Here is a 22,119-nt window from a genome sequence, read left to right as displayed (position 1 = left end):
ATGCTATTTTAAACTATCCCAAAGCATAGAAAATTAAGAAAACCATCCAATTTTTTAATGTAGCAATAAAACATTAATATCAAAGTGTCACAAAGATTTCACACAAAAATAAGACTAGAGACCATTGTACTTATTAATATTGATGGGGAAAAAATTTGCAGGCAGACTTAGCTGCACATTAAAAGAATTATTCATCATCATCCAATAGGGTTTATTCTAGGATGCAAGGCCTTCCTTCCCTGAATTCAGTATTAAACATCTATTTAAATAATTTATCATATTAATTGATCTAAGGAGAAAAAAGTACATGATCATCTCCATGGATCCTGAAACCTAACATCGTTTTGATTGAAATAAAATTATCTCACTAGGGTGAGGTGGTTTCCTTTATATGATAAGTACATTTGTATATCAGACCCAGATCTGGCCTCTTGCTTAATGAGAAACAAGGGGGCATTCCCAGTAATGTCTGGAACAGACAGGGATGTTTATAGCCACCGTTTTACATAGTACTAAGTTTTATATTTAATTAGCAAAAAGATAAGAGAAAGAAAATCAAAGCATAAAAATTAGAAAGGAGCAGATAAAGCCATGGTTATGAGAAGATTTATTCATTCATTCAAGAAGTATTGAGACCATACTATATTCTAGGTACTGGTGGAAAAAGACTAAAATGTCCCTTGTTTATAGAGTTACCATTCTAGTAATATGCTATTATATGACTGTATACCAGGAAAATTAACCACAAATGATGTGAAATATTATCACGAAATTAGTAACCATATATACACGCAGACATTAAGCAGTTAGAAGATATAAGAAAATTCTTTATTTACAAAATTCCCAAAAAGATAATATCCCTAGGAATAAATGTAACAAGGATGTGCAAGATATATGTTAGGAAATTTGAAACACTGTTAAAGGACACAAAAGACAAATTGAGTAAAGATGTCAGTTCGCTCTACGTTAATTTTAAGAACTCGGTATAACCTTATTAAAAATCCCAACACGTTTTCTTGTTTGACCATTTGTTTATAGTTTGAAACTAGACAAGCTAATTCTAAAGTTCTTATAGAAAAATAAATAAGGATTTCTGAGTAACCTAACTGCATATACTTGCACAAACATAATAGAACAATGGAAGAATAGATTCAGTTTCTCATGGGAAAAAGATGAACAATGGTTTTGGGCTATCTGGGTAGCCATTTGGAAAGAAAGTTAGATTCATACTTCCCACTATATACTAGGATATATTCCAAATGTTCTAAAGATCAAATGTAAAAATAAAAACAATAAATGCATTAGAATAAAAACTGTACATGTGGGAGAATTTCTTGGACATTTAGAACAGAAAAATCTTTTCTAATTATGACCCAGATTCAGAAGCTATAACAAATGATTCATAAACTCAAATATGTTTTTTAGAAAACTTATGCAAGTAAAAAACACAAACAAACAAACACCATAAACTAACTATCAAGCACAAATGACACATTGCTACAAAGTACACACAGAGATTTAATAGGAGAAATTAAAGAATAATTGAAGAAATTCTACAAATCAATAGAGACAGTACCTACAAATCAAGAAAAAAATGAATAATAGATATAAAAAGACTGCTCATAAAAATGAAATATAGATGGTTTTTAAAACACATGAAAAGATGCTTCTCCATAAAAGAGGAAATCAAATTTAAAAATATACTGAGATACTATTTTTATATATCATGCCTGAAAAAAATTGAAGTCTGATAATAAACTCTGTTGATGAGGCTTTGGGAAATGTGCCCTCTGCTTGTGTGAGAGTACTAGTTGGTGAAATTATTAATGAGGGTGAATTTTTCAATATCTAAATACATTGCAAATGCATAGACCCTTTGATCTCCAATGTTCACTTCCAGGAATTTATACCCGTATATAAAATGGCCTGTAAAAAGTGACCCATGACACGGTTATTTATTGCAGCATTGTTTATAGTAGTGGAAGTTTGGAAGCCAGCAAAATGTCCATTAATAGGGGAGTGGATTCGTAAATTATGGCATATTCTTACAGTTCTACAAAAGAAGGAGGGAATTCTTTATATTTTGATAATGGAAATATTTCAAGACACATTGTAAAGTGAAAAACCCAAAGTCTGGAATGATATGTGTAACATGCAAGCATGTATGTGACAAGGGAGATATAAGAACACATATTAAAATTTGCTTATATTTGCATAAAATAAGTCTGGAAAGAATCTGATTTAACAACTGGTTACCTGGTAAGAAGGGGAGAGTAGGAACTGAGAGAGTAGAAACAAAGTAGAAAGGTAAAACTTTGGATATTTTTTAATTTGCGAACCATGTGAATGTTTTACCTAGTCATAAACTTAGAAAATAAATTGAAATGAAAAATGAAGTCTTCTAGGGAAATGGTATATCCAGGGCATATTGTAGGCTGCACATTTTCTTTCTCCCATATTTTTTAATTAGGAGAGACATGGAAGGAGAGTGTAAACGGGGTCATGACTACTAATAAAAACACCTCAACCTACATGCTTTATTGAAAGTTGGCAAATAACTTTTACAGACACAAGCTCAGCACATTTTATAACCTCAGTCATAACACGAAGGCCATCGGCTGTTTCCTGTCTGTTGGACACCTTGAATTGATTGAGATGCTTTAAAAGATGTCATGTGAACATTCTACCCTCATAACAAGAATGCTGAACAGTGGTCTGCCTTCCCCTGTTTTTGTTATTTCCTCTGATCAATAACATCTCCTTAATATGAAAGCAAAGGTAGAATAAATAAAGACTAGAGCTAAATTAGTTTAATAGTATTGTGTGGCAGGTCTCCCTCCCATAATTTTTGGCAGCGTGCTCTCTAAGAGATTGAAGAGAAGGGAAGGGCAGGAAAGGGGGGGAACTAACATTTGCTGAGCTTTACATACATTTTCTACATTTGGCCCTCCATCCCATTTAGGTGGATAAATAACCCTTTTTTTAAACATGCAAGGAAATCAAGGCTCAGAGACGTAGGTCCTTGGAGCGAGGTCATCTCCTAATGTCACAGAAATGTGTGAGAGACAACATTTATCATCACATGGAAGCATAAATAGCATCTCTTTGCACCTCACCGAGTTTGTGTCAAGTTGTGCATAGTCCTTGTAAAAGGTTTGATGGGGACCTGGTCAAAAGGAATGACCAGGAGAAGGAACAGAGGAAAAATGTGTGAGTGAAGAACAGAGGAGAGGGGAGAGAGAAAATAGATTTTGTGGTGGAATTGGTACCTTATGCTAAGGCGAGGTGTTTTGAGATTATTCCATGCTTTTTGTTATTTCCTGATAAATGATAATTGGGTACAGCTTTTTTTCTCCCCTGAGAAAATGAAATATTGAAATGATGCCTCTTTGCTAATTCACCTAAGGGGGACTTTTCCTCTCTGTTGCAGAAAACTTTGTTGTTGAACTTTGTTTTGAAACTCCTTTCCTTGCAGGCTAAGGGAGCTAACTCAGCCAGTTGGCTGCCCCATTTGAATCTTTGTTGCTGATAAGAAGTGCAAGCATTGGAGCAAGATTCGTATTTTTCAATGTTATGTTACAATGAACAACTTTTCTTGTCCTCAGTGGTTATTTATGTTCATGCTGCTAATGGAAGGCCTACGTCCTCAGTAGTAAATGTAGAAATTTCAGTAGGAAATGGTATATATAGAAAAAAAGATCTCAACTGTAGGCAAGGGCAGATCTATTTATGGTGAAGATGAAAATGATTTTCCTGGTATGTACCTTGTTTCATAGCATCCTGATGAAAAGAGACTGGAAGGCCTCTCCAAGCAGCTGGACTGGGATGTTCGCAGCATTCAGCGCTGGTTTCGACAAAGACGCAATCAGGAGAAGCCAAGCACGCTGACAAGGTTCTGTGAGAGCATGTAAGTTGCTGTTTTTCTTTTTGAAAGAAAAATCTATTTAGTAACTCATACCATCCCTGAGGTGAAAAAATAAAGGCTTGTGCTCCAGCAACCTCTAGAAAGCATGCTATTTGGAGGGAAAATAGTCCATGAGAAACAAGGAATAGTTGGTACGAATTTGTGTTTTCCACTTTGGATGCAATAAATGAAGTTGACTTTTGCATGGAGTTCCTATAAAGTAGGCATATTACAGAGCCTACAATGGCATTTTCAATCAGCCACCTTTGAAATACAGCACTAAAAGTCATTACATTTATAGTTTGAATTTTAATAGAGCAGACTTTGTCATGATGTTCTTTCCACTGATAAAAGCTGAGATACTAGGATATATTATCAGGGAGTAATGCTGATGGCCTATATTCCTGGAGATTTAAGAAATGGCTGTATTATATTCCTGGGTGAGTTTAATGAAGCATTGCTTGAAGGTGGGGGATGGAATGAAAGTCTCTTCTATTTCTGAAACGTGAACTTTATGGTGTGTAAATTATATATCAGTGAAGCTGTTAAAAATAATAGAAGACTCACAGAGAACTCTTCTAGCACAGTGATATTTTGAAGTAGTGACACTAAAAATACTTATCTACAGGAAAGTTAGAGAAAGGAATTTTGGAGCATTGAGCGCATGCCCCCCAAGAGGAAGGTTCTAGTTGGTTTTCATCCTCTGGGATACAACAGTGCCTTTGTCTAACGGTTCTTTCCTTTGGGAGCTTTTTCTTGATACCTGGTCATTTAACAGAAGTGCTGTCAGTGTAGCTCCCTCCATTGCAGGCTCTTTCTATTTGGAGTTAAAGTCACATTTTCAGGTCTAGCTTTCAGTTATGCCCAAAAAATATTTTAGCAATTGTAATCTAAAGCTTAGAGGGAAACCTAATCTTATAGAATGATGAGAGGCAGAATAGTATCGTAAATACTAGGACTGGATAAATATGGGGGGCATAAATAGGGTCTTCAGGAGGTCAGAATATTTACAAAACGTGGAAAAACAACCTAGTAGATACAATCTGCAAAGCTCTCCCTATAACTGAAATTAGTGGCAGTTCATAGAGGAAGGATTTATGCACATGGGCTCCTTCTCAGAAGCTGGGATTGCTTCCTGGCCTGGTCCTGCCACATATGCAAAGGGCCTGGGCTCCATCCTTGAGCTGTGGGTCTGAGCAGGGGTGAAGTGCGGTCTTAGCACAAGCCCACAAACTGAAACTCTGGTGCCATCTTCCCCGACTCCCACTAACCTCCTTGGTAACTCAGTGCTGGCCCTTTCTACACTATGCTGAGTCTACTACAGTATGTGTAGGAGTCAGTCACCTGGATCCTGTTAAAGTGCGGATTCTGATTCAGCCACTCTTGGATGGCAGCCGAGGTTGCACTTTTAGCAAGTTCCCAGGCCATGCTGCTAGTCCACAGGCCACACTTTGAATGGCAAAGCTCAATGCTATACCGATGTCTACGTCTTCTCCCTGAATTCAACTGTCTTTATCTGCATAACACGATTACCAGGATGGTCACAGTGACAATTAGTTAAAAATATTTGTAAATGATTGCTAGAGGCATGGCAATGTGAAGGCACAATGTGGGGTGTGGGGGTGCACAAAAGTATCAATTATGATCTCTTCCCTCAGGAGGTTTATTTATAATAGTGTCAGATAAGACGCAATATCTGAATACATGAGGGTCATTCGCAAGCATTGAAAAATAACCAGGTATGTGTGCTAAATGATTGGCATGCACAGTCAGTAACTAAAGATGAAACGATAAAGATCAGTTGTGGGTTAGAGCACACACACGGGTTGCTGGGACTAGAACTGAGTCATTGCCAGTGGCCTTTGACTTCTCTGTTGCAGAGACTGTGTTGATGAACATTGTTTTGAAACTTCTCCCTCGCCCTCTGGGTTGTCACTAGATTCTCCTGCCTTTCTGAGGGCTGTTGTTTGCATCATTTATTCTGTATTTTCTGTATGGTGTTTAATGGGCCACTTCTCCAGATTCAGTCTTCACCCTCTTATTTCCCTCATTCTACCTTCCATCCTCTGTACAGAAGTTCTTTCCTCTCACCAACTCCTTCCAAAGCCATGTGTCCAGTGCAAATGCTTCTTCTGAAGCATCTCCAACAGGAACTCTGATTCGCTTCTACTCCTGACTTCTCTTTTTCACCTCTTGTTTGTATGCCTCCATTCTGTTACAGGCTGGAAACAAACCAAACAAATCTGTTGTCACCCCTGAGAGCCATTAGTTCTTTGTAAAGCCCCTGCTATGGGCCCAGTCCGAATGGCTCTCATAGGTCTCATTATCTATCTCATACCCATAGATATTTTGTTTGTTACAAAAATGTAATTTTCCTAAAATACTATTATCTCCATGGTCTGCTGCTTTAAAACCTTAATGATTTTTCTACAACTGTAGGATCAGTATCAGGCTCCTTAGCCTGATAGAGGCTGGCCTTCATCCGTTTAATTTGAAATGACCCCTTCCTTCCAGAGGGCTAGGTTTCCACCGTCTATACTTAGTCCATCCCCACCTTGGTGTGTACCATGTTCCTGGTGGGGAACACCTGCACTCCTCTGCGCCGCCCATTTCTCCATTTCCTTTCTTCAAACCCCAGGTCCTCTCGGAAATGAGGCACAGTGGTTGGGTCTGGAATGAGTGCTACTTCTGCTGCATTCTTAGAGTCCTTATTGTAAGTGCTAGTGATTTAATACTGAATCACCTGTTCTCTTATGTGGTTATTTATCTTTTCTTAGCTTGTCTATCTGTTGTCACCCTAATTATATCATCTGTGCTCCTTGAGGGCACAAGAACGACATCTTGTTTTTCTTGCATTCTTCTCAGCCTTTACCACAACATATAGACTCTGTTGAATCAATATTTGTCAAATGACTGTATGTTCAGATGACATTATTTTGGAAGGATTTGCTGATCTAAGTTGGCATCCTGCCCCCCAAATGAAGAGCGTCTAACATACACTGACTTAGCCTAAAATTCATCTGGGGAAATTACTGAACTATGGAAAGCTCCAAGCCAATTTCAAATGCAGAAATCAAGGGGAAAGAATGGGATGGCAAAGAAGTGCATCTAGATAACACCACTAAGGGTAAAGCAGAATTATATTGTTCTGCGCATGCACACAGGTATGTCATAGTTATTCACTGATCAATTTAAAAAGTAATCTGGGAAAGCCATTCTTAACCAGGGATGCGCTTCCTAATCACCTGGTAAGCTTTTCAAAATTTGTACACATGCCCATGCCTGATTAAGCATGTCTGATTAAGTGTGGGGACTCAGGTGGGGTCTGGACATGCATATCTTGGAAGAAATACCGTGAATACTGATGACACACCTCCCTGGTTAAGAAGCACTGATCTCTGAGAAGAGAGGACTGCTGTTCAAAACTACTAAAAAAGCAGGACAACACAAATTTGGAGCTTATAGATATAGGGCCCCAATGGAAAAATTCTATAGTTTTTCTGTTATATAAGTACTATTTTAGAAAATATGAAATCCCTTCAGGGGAATTATATTTCATCTGTCAGCAGTGTAGAATGCACCGAGATACATGCCAGACAGCGCCTGTAACCATCTGCTGGCATGTCCAATTTTGGGTACACCCATTTAACGCCGAAGGACCGAGTAGGAGAAACTGTTCAGCAAGTAATGTGTTGAAACACTGACGTGATATTTTTTCTCCTTCATGCCTATGTCAGTCATTTACAGCTGCATTCGTTTTGATGAATATTTCTTCCAGAAACATTTCAATGTTTATTGAAAACTGAAGTAGAGATTTTTGTGGAGTAAAGAATTTATAAAAATGAGATGCCATGTGAGACATTTTAGGAGAAACTGGTTCTGACTGGGAGCCATTTAGCTGGGGGATTACACTTTGAGGCTGCTGAAAATCTGCCTTCCTTCTCCAACAATTGCATCCAGATAACATAAAAATTAATATCTGTAATAAAAATATCTGTAGGATGACTCAGGAAGGGGCAGAGATAAATTTTCAGAATAAATGGCTTTCCTCTCGTTTGTGCCCTACCTGTGCTCATGATTTTTGAATATTGCACAGTGGGTTTAATAGCACACATCTGGGAGTAAACATATATGCTTTCATTTCAGCAGTCTCCAGTTGACTGGACAGATAAATATCCCATATGGTAACCTGGAAATCTAGGAGGAAGATGAGTCACACTTCACAGATCAGTAGTAATTTATTTGGATTGAAGTTTGCTCCATATGGAGCCTGCTGAAGTCGAGGACCCAAGATTGTCTTTTGTTTAGGAATTCCATCTTAGAGTTGATGCTGATTAAAATTACCCCCAAATGGTGCCATATCTGGATGCTTCTGTTTAGTGGTAGCACAATGACCAAAGTCTGGGAATGTTTTGAAATTGTGACTTCATTTCTACAAAGAAGCCCTGTGATGATCTTAATTTGTGATTCCATTGAACTGAGGATAACTCAGCATGAGAAATGAGTGGCTCAACCAGTTGCCTTCGTGCCACAACTCAGTCACTGTTTTTATTTGGTAGCTGTTTTACTTGGACAAATAAGCAATGCTATCTTGTGACCTCAGTAAGATAGTGGAGCCTAATAATTGAGGGCAAACAGGATCAGGGTTGTACAGGAAACAAGTTGAGTCTCATATTCCTGTATTTCAGATCAGTCTTTGATCTGAGGAAATTGTGCAGTGAATATATTCAACAGGTTTTTATAACTCAGCCACCTGTTTGCAGAAAAACCAACCGAATATTTGTAAACTGTTTTAGAATCTTCCATATATTCCACACTCTGGTGATGGGCAAACTTTGCCAAAGAGAAAATTCAGTTTCGATTATTGTTTCCATCAGATCATGATGTGAACATCTTTGACAAAGTTCACCATCAGAGTTCTCCTGGAGATTGATGTGGTTTTAGAATGGGAGATTAAGAAAATATCTTCATCTAGAAAAATGACATCTTCATTTTTTCAGTACTGGGATACATTATGGGTAGTATGTCGATGCTGATCAGGAGTCTGGAAAAAAATTAATCATAAAATTGGAGGCCAACCTCTTAGTTCTTGAATTGTGCAGGGTTGAGTTGTTTTGTGGCTGTTGGTTATTTTTCATTAATACAAAACCATCCCCAGATTGATGAACAATTTCCATCATCCAAAGTATGTAGTTAGTCTGGCCTGTTATTGCTCAAATTTGGTTGAGAGAGTGACTGTCTTGGTGTTCAAGACTGTTCCTGACTATCCTGAATGGTTTCAAATCAGTGGGTTGTATTCAGGTCAGTTTTAACTTTGGAGCATGAGTCAGCAAACTTTTCCTGTAAATGGCCAGAAAGTAAATATTTTAGGTCACACGAACCTTATCACAATTACAACTCTGCTGCTGTTGCACAAAAACAGCCCTAGACAATGCAAATGTGCATGCATGGCTGGGTTCCAATAAAATGTTATTTATAGATACTGAAGTTTGAAGTCATCATTTTCAAGTGTCATGAAGCATTATTCTTAAAAATTTTTTTCCAATCATTTAAAAATTTTAAACCTATTCTAAACTCATGAGCTGTATAAAAACAGATGGCCTGCTGGATTTGGCCGGCAAGCCATCGTTTTTGCTAAGTGCTTTAGGATTACAGTATTATTAACAGTCCTTTCAGAGTTTCAAGAAAGAGAATGTGGTCTTACAGCACCAGGCAGAGTAATCCATTGCTCAGTGTTGCCATGTAGCAGAAGCATTAGGACAGTTCTGTAGTTAGTATGCCCCATTTTAATATTCTTGGGACATGGTACCTTAATGCTGTACAGTTTCATTTAGCTCAATCAGGCCGTCTTTGAAGTTATTAGTATTCTTAAGGCAGTGTCGCTTTCACTACAGAAATTCTGAAGATGGATGAACCTGGCTAGAGACAGTCCACTCTCCTGCCTTGAGTAAGCTTTTGAAACCTTCCTACTCGTTCCACTCCAGCCCTACCATCTGTAGCAAGTGAACTCAGGTTTTTCAATTAGATCAAGCCTCTCACATTCCTTGATGGCATATGGCTAGGCCTCTAATTCATGTGTACTGGCTAATTAAGGAAAACATGTCTTTGCTAAAAATATCAGAGAGGCCATACTTTGGGCAAGCTGGCTGCGTACTCAGTATTGTTGGTCAGTTTTCTTTACATCTTCAGTTTCTTAAGGCCCTGTAGATAATTTTTCCTAGAACTTTATTCAACATGGAGTTGGATAGTGTTAAAAAGGACAGAGTAGAGCCCTGGCCAGGTGGCTCGGTTGGTTGGAACGTCCTTTTGTACACCAAAAGTTTGCAGGTTTGGTTCTGCTCACGCCCCATACCTAGGTTGTGGGTTTGATCCCCGGTCAGGGCACATATAGGAGGCAACTGATTGATGTTTCTCTCTCACACTGACATTCCTCTCTCTCTCTCTCTCTCTCTCTCTCTCTCTCTATCTCTCTCTACCCCCCTAAGTCCCTCCCTCTCCTTCCCTCCCTCTCTCCCTTCCTCTCCAAAATCAATAAACATATCCTTGGGTGAAGATTAAAAAAAAAGGACAGAATATTTTGAGGAATAACTGAATTTATTAAGGCCTAATATTCTTTTTTTAAAAAAATATATCTTTATTGATTTCAGAGAGAGGAAGGGAGAGGGGGAGAGAGATAGAAACATCAATGATGAGAGAGTCATTGATGGAGCCCACAACCCGGGCATGTGCCCTGACCTGGAATCAAACCCCGATCTCCTGGATCCTAGGTCGATGCTCAACCACTGAGCCACGCCCAGCCGGGCAAGGCCTAATATTCTTATTTAATTCTTGACTGCTATATTTTAAATCTGTACATCATTTCCCTTTGTTTAATCTATTTTAAAAGTTATTTCTGATTTAGAACAAAATCATGAGAATCATTATAATCAACCTTGATTATAGGAGATGTATGAAAGTACACATAATGTTTGTAAAATTTGGGGGAAAAACCTCCAAAGCCTACCATGCAGAAATTAATACTTACCTTTTACTACTTACACAGGATTATAGTCTACATATGTGCCCACACAAATACACATACATGCTGTGTATCTAAGTTTCGTGCCTGCCCTTCTTGAGATTTTTAAAAAATAGAACCTGCCTTATCAGCGTATCTGAAGAAGACTATAGAAACATTATGTTTTATGCTTTATCTTTAGGATCCATAAATCATTATTCCTTGTGCGGCAGTATTGTTGTGCTATAATATGATGTATGCATTCCTAAAAATTGCCACATGACAAAAAATTGCACAACACAACACAACACAACAACACATGGCTTATGAGAAAATGAGTCAGGACACAGAACTCAAAAACTTCGTCAGTGACATAAAAAAAGAGAGCTAGGAACCTAGTAAAAACAGTAGCATAGTTTTACACATATTAAATGGTTAAAAAATAGACTATTAAGATATGGTACTTTATCTTGAAAAAGACCTGATGTTTGCTTGTAAGTTGCTGTTGGGTATTAGTTTGCTAGAGCTGCCATAACAAAATACCACAGACTGGGTGGCTTAAACAATGGAATTTATTTCTCACAGTCTGGAGGCTGGAAGTCCAACATCAGTGTGGCACAGGATTGGTTTCTCCCAAGGCCTTTCTCATTGGCCACCTTCTCCCTGTGACAGTCCAACATCAGTGTGGCACAGGATTGGTTTCTCCCAAGGCCTTTCTCATTGGCCACCTTCTCACATAGTCTTTCTTCTGTGCATGCTCCCCCGTGACCCTTCTTCTTATAAGGACAGCAGTCTTATTGGACTAAGACCCCAAACTTAGAACCTCATTTAATCTCATTTGCCTTCTTAAAGGCTTTGTTTTCAAATACAGTCACATTGGGATTTAGGGCTTTAGTGTGTGAATGTTGGGAGGCAGAATTCAATCTATAACTGTTGGAAGAGTTACAGCTCATAATTTCTGTGAAGTGGAGGAAGGAAGATGGTCCAAAATCAGAGAGCAAGTTGTGATACCAGATGGGTGAGTCTCATAGCACATGCAAATTGAGGTGGTTTGGAGATGCTCGAGGGGGGTGCGTGGCTTGTGTATGTATTCCTGCACGGCTCAGGTTAGCTCAGCATCATTTTCCACATTTACCTAGAGGTCTGGCAGATGAAATCACACAGAAGCAATTATGAAATTTGTGTTATACTCACATAACATTGGAAGATAATCATGGTTTCACAGCAAGCTTTGCAGCAAGACTAATGGAACAGGGTTGCGGTGTGTATGTGTGTATTGTGCGGGGTGTCTGGGGGGGTCTGGAGCCAGGCAGTCCGAGTTCCAGTCTTCTCCCTGATAAAAGCCTGTGGGGTATTTGGGACAGATGTGTGGCCACCCTAAGTTTCAGTTTCTTTCTTTGTCAAATGGGCAGACAGTACCTGTCTCAAAGGGTCATTGTGAAGACTAAACGAGTTAACATTTATAGTGTATAGAAAGGTGTGTGGCTTGCACGGGGGTGGTGAATGTCAGCTACTGTCAGCATCATCACATTGCCAGTTATTAGTCAAGCTGGTATAACAAGAGCAGCAGCAAATAGCTAGTATTGTGTCAAAACCCTGCACTGGCAGTGTGGCCCCCTCAGAGCCATGGGCACATGACCTACCACAGGCAGCTCCAGTGTTTGTCGTTTCAGAAGGAAGGATCCAAGGAGAGGCAAGGAGAGCAGGTTCTCAATTTAGAATGAAGCTCTTTCATTCTGTGGAACCCCAAGGAGACAGAACCACGTGAGTTCACAGGGCCGTCAATTTGGGTTTTACTTACACACAGAAAGAGATGCAAAACCCATCAGAGTTCAGAGCCAGAGCCTTGGGCTTGCTGTTGTGCAGTGATGTGACAGAGTGGATGAGAAAGGGTGTCCTACTTCAGCAAGGGGCGGTGCCCACTGTGCCTCCGGAAACCAGGGCTTTTGAAGCACCACATGAGAAATGTCAGGACACACAGCGAATGTCTTTGAACCACAGAGATTTAAAATTTGCCAGGTGATTCCAAGGAAGACACAGCTTGCCTCTGCCAGGAGGGAGAGGGGAACAAAGCATGGAGCCCTGCAGTGCTGGCTTTAGCAAAGCAACCCGAGCTAGAGCCAGGACAGTCTGATCAGCTGAAGGAGGGGTCAGCATGGCTTCTAGGTGAGGGAGCTTGCTGTTAAGTGTAATATGTATTGGTTACTTCCTATAAGGGGCTAAGGAGGCGATCTTGAACAGATAGATATGAGTCTAGGAATCAAATGTACCTGGTTTATGTCCTGGCTTGAGCTATGTTACCCTTAATGATTAATTTAACTTTGCTAGGTCCCAGGTACCTCTTCTGTAAAGGACAAATAACTCTTCCTTACAGCGTCATTTTGGGATTAAATGAGAGGGTTATGTACAATGTGCATCTCTCCATGCCTGGGGCTGCAGAGTTAAATAAGCAACAGTTTCTGACCTTGAGGGACTCACAAGGGCAGTTGACTGTCCTTATTAGAAAAGTTGTTCAATACCTCGAACAGTGAGCTATATAACCTGTGATTCTTAAGTGACATGGCCTTATTTCTAGGGCCTTTTCCTTACTGCCCCAGCCATGGGGATTTCTGGGTCTTGTATCTTACTGTGCCATCAGGAAAGCACATTTTAGATTGTTGAGAAGGAAGCACTTTGTTGCTTCCTCTTGGGAGTCTGGGCCTGTTTGCTCCCTCTCTCTGTCCTTCTCTTTACTCCGCCTCCCGCTGTTACAGGGGCAGGTGCCTACTGCTTCCCTTTGGCTATTCGCCCTTCTGTGATTAGCTCATGGTCGCCACATCCCTTGGCAAGGGGCAGACAGGAAGCTTAAAAAAATCCTCACCCATTACTAATTTGACTGTAATTGTCTTAAAAGTTGGTGCAATGCACATGTCTCCTGATGCTGGGATATAGCACCTAGTAATTTGAGGGGTGAATATGTTTGTGTATAACATGGCGATGGAGGGCAGGCACATGGACAAAGCAGCAGGAAGCCCAGCTGTTTCCCCTTTGGGAAGATTTGAGCAGATTCTGAGTGGTGACTGGGGAAACAGATCTTTGGAGTTTATTTGTAGGCCTCCTCAAATCTAAATTCATAATGAGATGAGAAACAACTAAAAGCAATTGAGGCCAATTACTTTTATTTTAAATGCAAGTTAAGGTGCTGGCAGTGTCCTTTGGACTGTCCTGACTTGAGAGAATTAAAGTATTGTAGAAAAATGACTTTAAATTTGGACATTATTTCTTATTTTGCCTATATACCATCTGATAGCAGTTGCTATGTAGAACAGCGATTTTCAACCATTGTGTTGTAGGAATTTTTTTTTAAATTTATCTTTATTGTTGAGAGTATTATAGGTGTCCCATTTTTTCCCCCCAAATGACCCCCTCCACCTCGCTCCCACCCCCTCCCCAGGCCTTCCCCCCATTATTGACTGTGTCCATGGGTTATGCATATATGCATATAACTTCTTTGGTTAATCTCTTCCCACCCTCCATCCCCTTCCCTCTTTCCTCTGAAATATGATCGTCTGTTGCCTGCGTAAGTGTCTCTGGATCTATTTAGTTCATCAGATTCTTTTGTTAATTAGCTTCTTCTTAAAGAAGACCCTTCAACTTTTCCTGTAGTGCTGGTCTGGTGGTGATGAACTCCTTTAGCTTTTTCTTATCTGTGAAGCTCTTTATCTGACCTTCAATTCTAAATGATAGCTTTGCTGGGTAGAGCAATCTTGGTTGTAGTTCCATGTTTTTCATCACTTTGAATATTTCTTGCCACTCCCTTCTTGCCTGCAAAGTTTCTGTTGAGAAATCAGCTGACAGTCATATGGGTGCTTCCTTGTAGGTAACTAACTGTTTTTCTCTTGCTGCTTTAAGATTCTCTCTTTGTCTTTAACCTTTGGCATTTTAATTATGATGTGTCTTGGTGTGGGCCTCTTGGGGTTCCTCTTGTTTGGGACCCTCTGTGCTTCCTGGACTTGTAAGTCTATTTCTTTCCCCAGGTAGGGGAAGTTTTCTGTCATTATTTTTTCAAATAGGTTTTCAGTTTCTTGGTCTCTTTCGTCTCCATCTGGCACTCCAATAATACAAATGTTGGGCATCTTGAAGTTGTCCCAGAGGTCCCTTATACGATCTTCATATTTCTGGATTCTTTTTTCTTTTTGCTTTTCTGGTTGAGTGTTTTTTATTTCCTCATGTTCCAAATTGCTGATTTGATTCTCAGCGTCCTCTACTCTACTGTTGATTCCCTGTAAATTATTCTTCATTTCAGTCTGTGTAGCCTTCATTTCAAATTGATACTTTATTATGTTATTGATTTTCTCAGTTATTTCCCTAATAGTATGCTTAAACATCCTTATAAACAAAATTCTGAACTCTGTATCTGTTAGCTTGCTTGAATCTATTTCATTTAGTTCCTCTTCTAGAGATTTCTTCTGTTCTTTTCTTTGTTACATGTTTCTTTGCCTCCACATTTTCGCAAATTCCAGGTGTTTGTTTCTGTGTATTGGGTAGAGCTGCTATATCTCCTGGAATTTGTAGAGTGGTTTTGTGTAGTAGATGTCCTGTAGGGTCCAGTGGCTCAGCCTCCCCAGTCACCTGAGCTGGGCCTTCTAGGTGCTCCCCTGTGTGGGCTGTGTGCACTGTCCAGTTGTCGTTGAGCCTTGGTTGCTGTTGGTGTCACTAGGAGGAATTGACCCCCAGGCCAATCGGCTGCAAGGACCAGCTGCAACTACAGCCAGAGAGCTGCTGTGCTGAAGACACTCTTATGGAGCAGGATTTACTTCAGTGGGGCTTTGGTGTTCACCAAGTGCGCCCCTTGAGTGTGTCACTCGTGGCTGTGGTAGGGTTGTAATCCAGTGTGGTCGAGTCTGACCACCAGGTGCACTGTCTCTGGGGCCTCCCGGGAGGTGCAAAGTCAGCCTGTGCCAGTGCCTTGCCCAGGGCCACCCAGCCTGAGCTACACAGCAAACCGTAGTTGGCTGCTACTTGTGCTGGGCTTGGAGGTGCCCAGGAGAGGCCAAGCTATGAGCCAGTGCAGGCTGCCGCTAGTGCCAGGCCTGGGGCCGCTTATCAAGCCGTATGGGGCCCGCTGATTGCTTCTTTGAGAGACTTTAGGAAAGTCCTAAGCATGAGGCTCGAGAGGCCACTTGCACAGAAAAGCCCCTGGAAATGGCCTGGATGAGCTGCAGCTGGGGAGGGGCGGGGCCAAAGGTGTGAATCTGGTGCTGGCGATTCAAACATGGCGCCTGCCTGCCGGCTGTGTGGGGAGGACTCGCCGAAGGAGCAACGGCCTCTGCCAGCTCTTCTGTATGGAAGAAAGCTGCTCCTCCAGCTCTGGCCCGGATTCCAGGCAGGTTAGTTCCTCCCCGAGGGTCCCGGGTCCTTTCAGGCTGCTGCCCGGCGCTGGGCTCAGAGGGAGCGTTCGAGTGAGTCCGTGCCGGGCCCTTTAGGAGGAGCTGCTGGGGCTCCCGCAGCCTCCGCGACCCTCAGGGACAGTCCCCGCTGGTTTCACAGCCCGAAGCTGTGGGGACATCTCCTCCCTGCCCTGGAGCCCTGGGCTGGGGGCCTAATGTGGCTGGAACCCCTCACTTCTCCGGGAAACCCCCACCGCCGAGATTCCCTCCCAGGTTTAACCCGCGGCACCGGGTGTGGGCCCGCAGCCGAGTCTCCGGGATTCAGCCCCGATCCGCCCGTGTCTCCGCCCCTCCTCCCGGTCTCGGTGCTTCTTCAGCTCCCTGGTTGTGGGGCTTCTGTGCATCCAGGTCTCAGGAGGCTCCGAGTGACGGTGGTTCTGTATTTTAGTTGTCATTTTGATGTGGTTGCGGGAGGCGGCGGGTGCAGCTGTGACCTACACGCCATCTTGTTTCTCTCTCAGGAATTTTTAAAACCTGCGATATCTGACTAAGGTATCTGATCAGGTCAGGGGCACTGATCTCTTTTCCCTTAGATTGTCAAATAAAACCATGACAACAGCCAACACAACAATAACTGTCTAGTGTGGATGAATCAAAATTATACCTATTTTTTGGTCAGATTGGCAAAAAATATATTTTTGGTATGCTGCAGAATTTTAGTAATTAATTTATGTGTGCCGTGAGATGAAAAAGGTTGAAAATCACTGATGTGGAACATTGATGATACTGTTCTACAGAGGACATATTGTGAATGAGGCGGTGGAGCCCCATAACACACAGGTCAAGGTCAACAGTGGAATTGGCATTAAAGGTCAGTGCGCAAGCCTTGGCCATTTCACTCAATTTTTCAGTGTACTGATATCTGTACGCCCTGTTTTTAGCCACAGGTGTAATGAATAACATTGCATATTTTCATCTTACATATGATTATACAACAATAGGTTTTCTTGCCGATGTGTTGGACACTTAATGCTGGTAAGAGAATCAGACCCTGAGCAGGGAGGGGAAAGCAGTGTTTACTGAGGTTTCGTTTTTTTCGGGACACTGTAGTGGGACCTTTGTCATTGATTCTTAACAGCCACCATCTGTAATATGTTAAGTATTAAAAGCCTTTTCTACCCATGAGGAAACTAACGCAAAGAGAGGTGGAGTTATCACCCAGTGCCACACAGCTAGTGAGTGACAGAGTTGGAATTTGTACCCAAATTTGCCTAAATCTGGGGGCTTGTGTTATTTTAACTGCACAATGTTAGGGAAAGATCAAGAACATTAGACGTTCCCACATTCAGAGCAAATACGGAAAGGAGCACTTTGGTGTTTTATTGCACAGCGTAGTCTCCTTTCTGTTTCCTGTTTTCCTGCAGTTTATGAGGGACTAGGATTCAATTTCTTGCTTTCTTCTTGGCACACTGATTGCACTTTGAGTCGCTCTCTACTAGTGGACTTCGAAACTTGCTGTTTTCACTATTTGTATCTCTCTCTGTTGTTAAACTGTTCAAAGCCTTGACTGCTGGGACTGTCGTCTTCATCTTTTCATCCCCACAGCTCAGCGCAGTGCTGGTGCTCTGTAAGGCCCCAATAAGTGTCTACTGAATGAATCAATTATTTGGGTTAAGGACTGGATTGAACCTCTAGGGAGGAGAGGACTGAGTTTAATTGGAAGAAACTCAAGTTTATAGTCTTTGAAACACTCCTAGGGAAGATTGAGGTGGGGCGGAAAGAGGCAGGAAGGGCTTTCTAGAGGAGGTGACACCACTGAATTTTTAAGGATGATTACATTGGCCAGATAGAGAAAGAGTGAGGTTGCCAAAATCTCTCCAGGGCATGGAAATCGCCTGAGGAGAATGGTGGGCATGAGGAGCTCCAGTCAGCATGAGGGGTGAGCAGGAGAGGGAAGAGGCAGGTGCAGACCTGTGGCCAAGCTAAGGCCCTGGGCATTTCTTCCCACCCTCTTCTCTCTACATATCTAGGGCCATCTGACCTTCTGCTCTAAAATGCCCTCATTTAGCCTGCTTTCGCATAAATCCCATGTTTACCAAGTGCTTGGCTTATTTAAAAATGGAATTACCCTTTATCATCAGGGCCTCATACCAATGTATGACTCAGTTTGACCCCTTCCATTTGTTTGTTGGAAAAAACACTTGCTCATTGAACATAAACCTCTCTTTGGTGGATATGTAATAGACATGATTCTGAGCAGGCACCCTCCTTGCATGGTCTGCCTTCCAAGTTTTATCTTGTCTACTGAAGAGGGTAATGCAGTGCATCAAATTGGCATGATGACCTCTCCTCCTGTCTTTCCCACTGCCCCAAACATGCAAAAATTAAACATCCAAAGGAAAAAAGAAGAAACCCAAGTTAAATGATCCCCTCACTATTGGCTACACCAACTGTGTCATATTTTACAGAAAAAAAATCAGGGCATGAGACCCATGCTGGTAGTATGCCATTAACAGCCTCTACAATCAAGGTCCAACGTGAAAAAACAAACCAAACCAGGACACGCTGTCAGGAAAGTATGAGTGTGCTCGTGTGCTTTTGGGAACAAGTGAATATTTGAAATCAAGAGTGTCCCAGAAAATCCAGAAAAAAATCATGTGCCCACGGGACTTAATTCACTTCAGTTTCCCAAATGGTTACAGAGGGGCCTTTATGTGGCAGGGGTAGGTGCTGAGGGATGTAAAGGCAACAAGGTAAAAATTGCTGCTCTCTGGTGCTCTTTTAAGGAGGAGAAAAAGGCACAACAATTTAGAAAAAGCTCTAGGTGCATCTAGCTGTCCTTGGGGACAAGGCTGAATCATCGTATTGTTATGAGTTCTTATGGGTTAGCAAATCAAATTTCAGATAAACAAGTCTAAGAACTGGTCAATGTAGAGAGCTTCTCATAGATGAGTTTTATAATGGATCTGGGGGACAGAATTAATGTTGACGTATATAAAATATTGAATTTTGGTTTTGGAATTTTTATCTTCAGAACATTGTGTGTCTGGTGCTATCCATGGAAAAACAAGTGACTACGTTATAGTGGGATTGTGCTAGGCCTTCCAACAACGAAGCACATACCATGAAGCCTCACTGTGTTTATTATTGTCCAGGGTGCTGGGAGAGTCACTGGCATGCAGACTCCTTACTTATGCTGGCTCTTATTTGGTGCTCCTTCTCTGTGGAACCAGCTTTCATCCAGAGGCATTATTTTATTTATTTATTTTAATATATCTTTATTGATTTCAGAGAGAGGAAGGGAGAGGGAGAGAGAGAGATAGAAACATCAGTGATGAGAGAATCATTGATCGGCTGCAGCCCGCAACCCGGGCATGTGCCCTGACCAGGAATTGAACCCTGATCGCCTGGATCCTAGGTCGAGGCTCAACTGCTGAGCCACGCCCAGCTTGGCCAGAGCCATTATTGATCTTTCTTGTAGGTCTCCTTTTCTTCTTTGTGGGTAGAAGGGTGGGGATAGGAATAGGCGAGGGGCTAGAGGGGTTCGGTGTAGTGGAAGTGTGTTTCTGCTTACATCAAGTCCATCCCAATGATCTGAAGAATGGGATACTGTGTGGAAAAATGGAAACCAAGTAAATTCTTAACATTTGGGGAATGTGGTACATGTCGTGCTGTGTGAGATAAGGTTGAGGGGCTTAAACCTGTGTCTGTAGCACTAGTTGATTCGCCCATACAAATCTCAAGAAGTAGCCGAATACAGAATTTCCTCCAAAGGAAATTTATATGTTCTTTAAATGTACTTTTCAACAGTGCAGTGACTGGCTACTTGAATGGAAAATTAGGTTGAGCCCTGGCCGGTTTTGCTCAGTGGTTAGAGCATCGGCCTGCAGACTGAAGGTTCCAGGGTTCGATTCCAGCCAAGGGTTGTAGGCACGTGAGGGAGGCAACCAAGCAATGTGTCTCTCTCTCATTGATACCCCCCCCCCTCTTACTCCCTCCCACTCTCTCTGAAAAGCAATGGAAAAAATAGCCTCAGGTAAGGATTAAAGAAAAGAAAAGAAAATTAGGTTGAAAGCAGAATTTAAAGGTTTAGAGCCCTTGGTACAGCTTTATGCAGGCACTTATCAGACCAGACTGTGGAGCTGGTATTAACCAATGTTCTGGACTGAATGTGTCCTTCTAAAATTCACACCGTGAAGCCCTAACCCTCGATGTGATGGTATTTGGAGGCAGGGCCTTTAGGAGATAATTAAGTTTAGATGCTGTCATGGAGGTGGGACCAGTGGCCTTATAAGAAGAGGAAGGACACCAGAGCTTACTCTCCTTCTCTGTGTTCACATGAAGAAGTCACATGAGCCCACAGCTAGATGGTGGCTGCCTGCAAGCCAGGTAAAGGGCCCTGAACAAAAACTGCATCTGCTGACACTTTGATCTTAGACTTTGTAGCCTCCAGAACTGTGAGAAATAAATGTCTGTTGTCTAAGCCGCCCAGTCTACAGTATTGTATTATAGCAGCCCAAGCTGACTATGACAACCAGTGAACACTTGCTCGTTCTTTATGGTATCATTTCCCCATTCATTGTTTACAGGATCTGTTTCCTAGGGGAAGGAGGGCAAGTCACTGTTGTCCTTTAGCCAGTCTGTAACTTTAGAGATACTCAGGGAACAAACCTGACCTATGGAGCCTATTTTGCATGGTTCCACTTAAGGAAAATGTCCCCATCTTAATGAAGCACAATTGTGTCTTATAGTGCATTATTCTGTGAGCTGCTGAGGTAGTAAGTTCTTGTTAAATTGGGTGACGTTCCACTCCACCCTCCCTTTCTCCTGTGAAATTCTGTACCACATGCCGAAGATTTTAAGCTGCCACATGGATTTCTCTGGAGCTTTAGATGATTTGATGTGTTAGGTATTTTTATTTAATTTATGCTTTTAATTTTAAGAAACACATCCAGATATGCCTGCCACCAGCCAGCCAGTTTTCTAAATCTGCATATAAATAAGAGATAAGAGAAAACAGAAAAAAAAAGAAAGCAACATTTTTTTTTTTTGGCCAGTTTTTTCTTTTTATACTTTGCACACTGTATCTTCATTAAGTGTTTTAGGTCTGGGTTCCTTCCTTTAAAAATAAGGAATTCATTAGGAATACAACCAAATAAGCAAATCAAAAATGTAAGGGGAACATTTTCATAAAATCCCACGAGTGTAATTTTTTTGATATTTAAAAAGTAATCCTGACAGTGATCTCAAATAAAATCCTTTTATCCCTGTAATTATTAAATGTTTAATTAAATGTCTGCAAGATAGGGTTTAATGGCTTGATTCAAAGCAAAGATTTATATGTAAATATAATAAAGTTTTGATCTTAATAGCTACAAAGTAATGATTCTTTCAGTTAATGTTAACTTTTAATAAGGAAATTTAAACATAGGCACAAAAGAAGAAAGAATTGTGTAATGACTTTCCATGTATCCATCATACAGCTTCGACAATGATATACATTCTGCCATCTCCTTATAATTCTTAAACTAAAAGTTATAAAAATTAAAAACTTTTCTTCTTTTAAACTGACAAAATGTTAATAGGGGATGTGGGTAACAAGATACTATGTATGCTTAATATGCTTTAGGATGGAGCCTCCAAATTAGAGACGAGGGCCTGCAAAGGTTTTTCCATGGCCCTGACCCTTAGTTCTCACGGTCTTAAGTTGTCAGGCTCACCACTGTCCCTGTTCAGTCCCTTCCTTGCAGTTATGCTCTGCTTAGAGGTAACTGCTTTGAGTTCTCTTCATGCGCTGTCCCAGAGCCCTCCAGACCTTCCTTTTCTCTGCTTTTGACTCTTACTTATGT

General features: G+C 41.2%; 1 protein-coding gene across 2 annotated transcripts in view; it reads left to right on the top strand.

The window, feature by feature from the left end:
* The window catches only part of CERS6 (ceramide synthase 6), a 235,624-nt gene that overhangs the window by 73,456 nt on the left and 140,049 nt on the right, over window positions 1-22,119 (top strand). For both annotated transcript variants that reach the window (XM_081142427.1, XM_081142426.1), the window contains exon 3: window positions 3,777-3,907. In XM_081142427.1, coding sequence (XP_080998553.1) covers window positions 3,777-3,907 — 131 coding nt within the window. The remainder of the gene's footprint in view (window positions 1-3,776; window positions 3,908-22,119) is intronic.

Source organism: Miniopterus schreibersii (genome assembly GCF_964146895.1).
Source record: "Miniopterus schreibersii genome assembly, chromosome: 7".
Lineage (NCBI taxonomy): Eukaryota > Metazoa > Chordata > Mammalia > Chiroptera > Miniopteridae > Miniopterus > Miniopterus schreibersii.
The sequence above is the reverse complement of the archived record's forward strand: the minus strand, read 5'-3'. Positions and strand labels throughout refer to the sequence as shown.